Here is an 8,195-nt window from a genome sequence, read left to right on the forward strand (position 1 = left end):
CTGCTCTAATTTTATATCTTAGTCTAAAACTGAAAGACTGACTTATTTAGAGTTTTACATAATAAAGTTTGAATGATGAGAATAAAGTTTAATGTCCATCACTCGTTCATCTTGATATTTCATATTCAATATTAAAATTTAAACTGTATTCTCGTTAAGCATGGCACCAGTAATGTTCTGTAAAAGCAATTTAGTGATAAAGGAGGTTACTCAATAAAACTAAACTCCCGTTTACAGATTACCTGTAAAATGACGTCACTAAAATCCAGATTCAACGAGCCGTCAGCAGAGGGCGCCACGGAACTTCAGTCAGGAGACATTTACGTGACGACGTCAGAGTCGGTTTCTATTATTAATTTGAGTCGTTTAAATTCAATCTGAAGAAAACTCCCAAACAAAGGAGCCATTTGTAACAAGATGGCTGCCGATCAAACTGTTTATATGGACTGTTGCATGAAGTCATCATCTGTTACACAGATATTCTTAAACATGTTTAATCATTGCTTTTGTTTAACTCACATCAACAAACATGTTAATTCACATGTATGTTGAATGAAAACAGATAAAAATGAGTGGCTTGGTTTGAAGGTGTGCGACAGCTGGTCAGAGACTACATTACCCAGAAAACAACAGGCACAAACGAGTGTAACGAAAACCAAAGTGTGTTTAATTCGAGTGAGAGACACAACAAACAGCAGCGGCAGAGTTCAGAGGTTACAGCAGGAATACACAGCAGAGAGAAAGAAGCAAGAGGAGAGGGGGATTGTGGGTAATAACTGATCTACTAACATCAGCGTGCAGACACACATACTTCCTGTCTGCACAGGAAGTCAGCTGAGGGGTTCATGGGAAACTGTCATCATCATCTTCAGCCATTTCTTTGGCGAACTCCAGATCCTGCTGCTCTCGCTCCCGACGCTCCTGAACGCAGCACGAACACAGAAACACCAACGTGTAAGAGCCCGAAGTAAATACGATACTTTGTGATGTATTTAGAGGATGTATGTTACCGCAGTGTGTGTGTGTGTGTGTGTGTGTGTGTGTGTGTGTGTGTGTGTGTGTGTGTGTGTTTTACCTCTGCTGACTCCAGGTCTTTGTTGTAAGCTTTGGGAGGAAACCTCATGGCCTGCAGGAGACGGACAGAGCGGAGTTATTTTCACTGATCGACTGAAGCTCCTTACGTTGTGGATGTACAGGTGTATCCAGGTGTGTGCGTTACCTTCACAGACATGTTGTGTATGTCTAAGGTTTGTGTACAGGTGTGTCTCAGGTGTGTGCGTTACCTTCACAGACATGTTGTGTATGTCCAGGCAGAAAGAGATTCTCTGGTGGAAAGCCAGCTGAGGCTCTCTGGTGCCGTAGATGTCCATCGTCTCTTTTGATTGGACGAAGCCTTTCTCGTGGTTGATGCTGGCCTCGATCACTCCGTCACGAATCGCCTGATGCACACACACGCACACACGCACACACGCGCAAACACACACACACACACACACACAGGTCACATCAGGGGTTTCTGACCCACTTGTCTGTGGTCTGGTGTTTGGCCCCGGCTGGATTTCAGTTTAAGATCGAGCACTAAGACTACAGATTTTTTCTCAGTTTTCTTCTGTTTTCGATTCAGCGTTTGTGTTCATGTCTTTTATTTTGAAGGGGAGTTTAAGTACTTCCTGGTTACCTTGGCCACGATGAACTCTGCGTCCTCTGGACTGTCGAGCTGCAGCTTCTGAGCGATGTCGGCCAGAGAGATACGAGAGTACGACAGGCTGATCATACGCACACCTGCACACAAAGATATCAATAAAATAATATCAGGTCTCAAACACACACGCAATCAGATTATACCACACACGGTAACATGTGATGTCAGAGGTGACCTGGCCTGTGATTGGCTCACCAGTCTTGATGACGTTGTGTCTCAGGCGGATGATGAGTGTGTACGTCCCATCTGTCTGAAATTTCTCCCCAAACTGCTCCAACACCTGGTTAAACTTTGCCAGGTTACCTGTTCTCACCGCTACACACACACACACACACACCCACACACACACCCACACACACACACACACAAAGTACACACAAAGTACACACAAAGCACACAAACGGAACAAAGAGTTTAGTTTATTCAGACATTCCAGGACAGATTAAAGTCTGATATTCAGTGCAAAAGTTCATTTATCATTTTCCTTTTTTGTTATGATGATTTTTCTTACTTTTAATTTATTTTATGATTATAAACTATGAAATATAATAAAGCTAAATTATTGGTAGTAAAGTGTTCATAAATCTTTTTAAAGTCAGTTAAGACAGTCATTCAAATATTAATCTTAAAATAGTGTGTGTGTGTGTGTGTGTGTGCGTGTGTGTGTGTGTGTGTGTGTGTGTGTGGTAACTGACCCTGTGTCAACAGGAAGTAGGGCATCAGTGACCTCTTCAGTGACGGCTGTCTGAACTGAAGTCTGTCAGGAATCTCTCCCAACAACAGCTCGACCACGATCAGCAGCTTGTGCACCTGCAGACAGACGGAAGGTAAACATGGCTGCCATCACTCAGTGTTCACTCAGAGAACTCAGGTTACAGTGCAGAGACCATAGACTGTATAAAAAGATGGACGACATGACAGCTCCCTAAAAGTGAAGCCAAAACATTTCGGGCTCCCCCTGCTGACTGGCTGCAGTATAGCTCATAAAGCCCGCCTCCTCCATGTTAACAGATGGGACATGAGTCAAACTATGAAATCAAAATACACGCCCGATACATTTTTCTCCAACATGGTTTCTGTCATTATAGTTAGTTCTTATCCTGCTGATTTATGTCACAGTGTTCATCAAGTTTACTTTTAATTAGTTATTTGATGCTGTCAAAATGATGATTGACAGCTCTGTTGACCAATCCGGCTCCTGCAGCCGATCAGTTCCGGGTGAGCAGAGTGGAGGACGATCCGCGAGAGGAGACGTAACTAAAACAATCACTACAGTCATTGAAGTTTCCATACCTGTGAACTTTAACCTCAGACCAACACAAGAAGCTGTTCTGCTGTTAAACACGCCTGCTGCCAGGCCTCCTACAGTGTGTGTATTCAGTGTGCCTATCAGGTGTGTATTCAGTGCGTGACAGGTGTGTATTCAGTGTGTGTATCAGTGTGCCTATCAGGTGTGTATTCAGTGTGTGACAGGTGTGTATTCAGTGTGTGTATCAGTGTGCATCAGTGTGCGTATTCAGTGTGCGTATTCAGTGTGCGTATTCAGTGTGCGTATCAGTGCGTGACAGGTGTGTATTCAGTGTGTGTATCAGTGTGCGTATCAGGTGTGTATCAGTGTGCGTATTCAGTGTGCGTATCAGTGCGTGACAGGTGTGTATCAGTGTGTATCAGTGTGTATCAGGTGCGTATCAGTGTGTGAAAGGTGTGTATCAGGTGTGTATCAGTGTGTATCAGGTGCGTATCAGTGTGTGACAGGTGTGTATCAGGTGTGTATCAGGTGTGTGACAGGTGTGTATCAGGTGTGTATCAGGTGCGTATCAGTGTGTGACAGGTGTGTATCAGGTGTGTATCAGGTGTGTATCAGGTGTGTGACAGGTGTGTATCAGGTGTGTATCAGGTGTGTGACAGACCGTCTGTTTGAAGCCCACAGCTGTGTGTTGTGGAGCTTTCCTCAGAGCATTGGTCAGAGTCCTACGAGCTTCAGAGTACTCCAACTGGATCGCCTTAATACGACCTGCAGGGGTCACATGACACAGGTAAGCACATGACACACAGGTAAACACACAGGTGATCACCTGCGTACGACAGGTAACAGTCTCACCTGTGTAGTACAGGTATCGGGCCCACTCGTTGTTGTTGGCGAGCTCGGGGAACACAGACTTGGACACGAGTTTCTCCGCCTGGTCGTACAGGTTGAAGTGCAGGTAGTTCCTGAGCAGCAGGTTCAGGAGGACGGCCTGACCGTCCGCGTCGTGACGCAGAGTCGCCGTACGCAGACGAGTGTGGAGGAAACTGAGAAAGAGGCGGAGCAGCTTCAGTGGACACTTCACAAATATCAACAATGAATCACATTTAGTTAGCAAAGGTGTGTCAGGGACTAAAACCAAGGTAAATATTCCCATGAACATTTGCCCCTCAAGACATCATCTGTAGCCACACAGCTGGTTAGCCTCCCTCCTCCTCCTGAGCTGTGTCTGATGAACTCTCCTGCTGCTTCCAGCTCCTCGAGGCTGACCAGTGCCCAGTGTGATGAGCCGTGAGCTCGGATCAGAACCAGGATTTCTCTGATGGACACCAACTACCGGCGTTCTGTTCCAGCTGTGGAGCACCTGTCAATCTGCCTCCACTGAGTGGCAGTTTCACTGTATCTATCAAGTCACACGTGGGCTGAGATCTGTCTCGCTACAGCGCTATGAAGCCACAACAAACAGATGTTACTGAGATTTAATGACAATAAACAGGCTGAGAGGATGCTGAGAGAACTACATCAGGAGGCAGGTTTGTAAAGAGTCTCTGAATTCATGTTTTGTCAGGTCTGTCTGTGAGACGACTTTAAAACGACTTTAAAATTAGTTTTTTTGAATGGAGTTTGGTTCAGCAATGTTTGATACATCAGGATGTCAGGAGAATCCCAACACAGACAGCACTGCACACACTGACCAGTTTAATTAATGTCTCTATGTAAGCATACAGCCCTGGTGTGCATCAGTGTGTTAGACACTGTGTGTGTGTGTGTGTGTGTGTGTGTGTGTACCTGCGCATGGTGTCGAACTGGTTGAGGAACTCATACACTCTGGCGTGATAATAGTAACACTTTGCAGCGACCAGATCCAGAGCTCTGCGGTTCTTAGAGCCGATCTTCTGCAGCAGGTCGTCTGATACTTTCTGAGCCTGAAACACAAGCATGAGCAATGCTGTCATCATCACCATCATCATCATCATCATCATCATCACCATCACCATCGCCATCATCATCATCATCATCATCATCATCATCATCATGTTTTAGTGTTGGACCTCAGTTTGTTTCTGACTGAATGTTTCACAAACAGGCGACAGGTGGAGAAGCCTCCTTGTTGCAAAATATTGGATGGAGTTTTTTTGTTCTAATTAAAGACGACTTTCAAACTAACAAACTGTTTTTCACACTGAAACATCTTCAGATCAGTGCAACAATCAGCACCACGTTGACATTAACGGACAAGAAATGAGGAGTCTCTGTCCCCAAACGTAGCTTCATGCTAACGCCACGATACACTCAGTTTTATCATCACTAAATGAAACAACCTAGAGATTAGCAGTTTACAAATAGTTACAGTCACTCACTGCAGGTGGAAATATTACGTAGCTTCCAAAGCTAGATAATATGGAGTACATATATATGGTCAAACCTGAGACTTCATAAATGCTGTTTAATAATGTCGTCAGTTTGGAAGATTTTAAATTACATTTAACTCAAATAACAACTCAAAATTACAAAATACTATGCTGATGAAAACTTGAGTAAATGAGCAACTAACACAAGTTAGCTTAGCATAATGAGCTATTCCCCCCACTATAAACTGTAAGATTACTACATCTTGTTTACATTGCTCCTGATTGGACAGCGTTCCTGACACTTTCGGGCTTTACCAGCGGGCACATTTGTTAAGTTCATATTTTTAGTCAGTCACTTGTTGAAACAAGTTTGTAGTTACTGAGAAATGAGGAGGGACGGACAGACAGACCTCAGTGTATCTCTTGTTGTTGGTCAGGTGAACCACCAGTAGCAGCTGCAGGTAAGCCTCCACCTCCGGCAGCAGAGGAGCTGATGCAGCTTTACCTGTCCTGGGACGGAACTGAACGTCTCCGTCCGCCATTTCCATCGGCTGGAAAACAAACAGACGCAGAACATGAATCTAAAATCCTCCTCACACTTTCTGCTTATGTGTGTGTTTCGTTTGTTCCGCTGAACTGCAGCTGCATGTGTTACTTATTTAAATGATAAACTGTTTAGTCTCTCGACTGCCCAAACAAACAAAACAATATTCAACAAATGTGTGATAACAATAATCAGCAGTTAATGAATACTCTATCAATCCCTAATGGTGACAGGATCTTCACCTCCTCCAGGAAGCCGAGCAGGAAGTCTCTGGTGGTGGTGTTGTTGGTGAAGAAGCCGAAGATGGCTTTATGCAGAACGTTGGTGTTTAAACGACGGCTGGTAGACGGCAGCGCCCGCAGAGCACGCAGCACGAAACGAGGCTCCTTCCCCGACACGGCCTTCTCTATCTGCTTCACGTGCTCCTTAATGTCTGAGGAGGAGCAGCAGGAGGTGGTGAAGATCAGAGAGGAGAAGTGGGATAAAACAACACAGAGAGAAAGGAACAACAGAAATCAGATCTCATTCAGCGACAGTAAACATCATTACTGTTATTATTAATCTTTCCAAGGGTTTCACATTGCCTTTCATTTCACTACAGATCCAATCATTCTTGGAATTTATATTGATTATTGAAATTATCGGCAGTTAAGTAGTCAGAATCACAGCAATGGCTTTTCTAGTCGTTACTGAATTCCGGTATTCAAATGTTATGTGCTCTAGGCTTGTAAAATCTAATTACAGATGTCTGATGTGGTGTCTGCAGACAAAACTTTTACTCTGCCGAACTAAATTTAACTAACTAAATTTTCCAAAATCTGGGGCCTGAAACTGAAGTCCGGTTTTAACAAGTCTAACTTTAAATAAAGAGATTTTCCTGGGACCTGATGAAACGTGTGACAACACAATAAGGAACATGTATCTCCTGATTTTAATCCGTTTTTAGAGTCCTCTTGTTACTTTAGTTTGTGTTTTTAAGAGCCAACATAAAGTGGTGTTGTATCTGGACCTGGTCTGAGGTGGTCGTCGCTGGTGATTAGCTGTTCTGAAGCTGCTAGTGGTGTAACAGCAGAGAAACAGAGGGAAACATCCTCCGTTAACGTTCATCTGAGGCTCTGAAACAAAACTACCTTCAGCTGCAGAATGAATCTTGTCTCTCGGTGTTTAAATGAAGGGTTTTTGATAATTAACGTAATCACAGGCTTCGTTAGCCGCTTATGCTAATATGCTAAACACCGCTGACTGAACGTTTACTTTACAGAAACGGGCCGACAGTAAACCAGCTCCTGAACCGGACTCTCCCGGAGGTTATACCGGTTGTTTAAAGTCTCAGTGTTACCGTCAAGAGTTAGACTGTCCAGCTCTTTCGGCTGCTTAGCCGCGTTAGCAGCCTCCTCCTCCGGCATCTCCACGTCCTGCGGCTCCGGGCCCGGCTCCTTCGGCTTCTCGGCTTTGGAGTCCCTGTCCCGGCCTCCCGCCTTGTCCCGCCGCTTGGCCGCTGTTTCTTTCATGATGGCTGGAAGAGAAGCAGCTCAGAGTGAGGACAAATAAAAACCTCCGTCAGCTCAGAGATTAAAAACAAATCTGCAAAGTCACATCAACTCACTTCAGTCTGATCGCTCCAACAATGACTGGCAACTATTTTGAAGCGCAGAGGATTGTGGGATACTTCAGACAGTAAAAGATGATCGCAGAAACTACAGCACAGACAGAGAAAATCGAAAACAGATCGTTCGATTCATTCCTCTCAGAAACGGTGTTTTGGTGATTTCAGTGATAAACTATTTTACATTTTATTTAGTTATTTATTTATTTTTACAAAAAATGACCTGATCATTAATAACAACTTACTAATTAAGTAGGACACAATAAAAATCACATTCATACAGTTTCATTCAAGAAAAACAGGGTTAACAAAAACACACACACATTTGGCTGTGATGTCGGCCACAGGAGTGCGCCAAAGTCTCACGTGAGGTCAACCGATAAATAAGTTTTTAAAGTTTTAAAGACATTTTAGTCTGAGAAAAAATACATATACATTTGGTCCAATGAAAGTTGTAGCATGTTTTAAACAACAGTAACAAGGCACTGTAAGATCTAGGTAGTTCCAATCATAATACAGGAAAAAGAAATACAAAAAAATAAAAGAAAACATGTTATTTATGTAAAGATTTACTCAGACTAAGATTAAGACATACTGAGATATAATTTAGTATGGGCAAACTGTAGAGTTATTAAAGTTATAATCGTAGGGCAATTGTGACGTATATCCGGTGAGCTTTTATCAGGCAGGTGATAGGTGATAGGTGACAGGTGGGCGGGGCTCGCCGCAGCTCGTGCAGTCTGCTC

The 8,195-nt window shown here is 43.7% G+C and overlaps 1 protein-coding gene across 1 annotated transcript; it reads right to left on the reverse strand.

Annotated features, from left to right (window-relative positions):
• Positions 1-644: 644 nt before the first annotated feature.
• psmd3 (proteasome 26S subunit, non-ATPase 3) lies at positions 645-7,526 on the reverse strand. The gene is made up of 13 exons (XM_069676124.1): positions 7,450-7,526; positions 7,183-7,359; positions 6,086-6,276; positions 5,710-5,850; positions 4,737-4,873; positions 3,804-3,994; positions 3,613-3,716; positions 2,398-2,512; positions 1,898-2,017; positions 1,679-1,782; positions 1,284-1,439; positions 1,076-1,126; positions 645-921 (listed from the first exon to the last, which is right to left on the reverse strand). The coding sequence occupies exons 2-13, from the start codon at positions 7,352-7,354 to the stop codon at positions 844-846; spliced, it is 1,560 nt and encodes a 519-aa protein (XP_069532225.1). The 5' UTR covers positions 7,355-7,359; positions 7,450-7,526; the 3' UTR covers positions 645-843.
• Positions 7,527-8,195: the final 669 nt, after the last annotated feature.

Source organism: Semicossyphus pulcher, unplaced genomic scaffold (assembly GCF_022749685.1).
Source record: "Semicossyphus pulcher isolate SPU_LCO1_2020_fin unplaced genomic scaffold, fSemPul1.0.p SCAF_25, whole genome shotgun sequence".
NCBI lineage: Eukaryota > Metazoa > Chordata > Actinopteri > Labriformes > Labridae > Semicossyphus > Semicossyphus pulcher.

Excerpts from the sequence above, each read along its gene's own strand:
- psmd3 (XM_069676124.1), bottom strand. The coding sequence starts at position 7,354 with ATGAAAGAAACAGCGGCCAAGCGGCGGGACAAGGCGGGAGGCCGGGAC. Across the intron at positions 2,513-3,612 it reads CTGTGGGCTTCAAACAGACG|GTGCACAAGCTGCTGATCGT; the intron begins GTCTGTCACACA and ends GTCTGTCTGCAG. Across the intron at positions 922-1,075 it reads AAGACCTGGAGTCAGCAGAG|GAGCGTCGGGAGCGAGAGCA; the intron begins GTAAAACACACA and ends TGCTGCGTTCAG.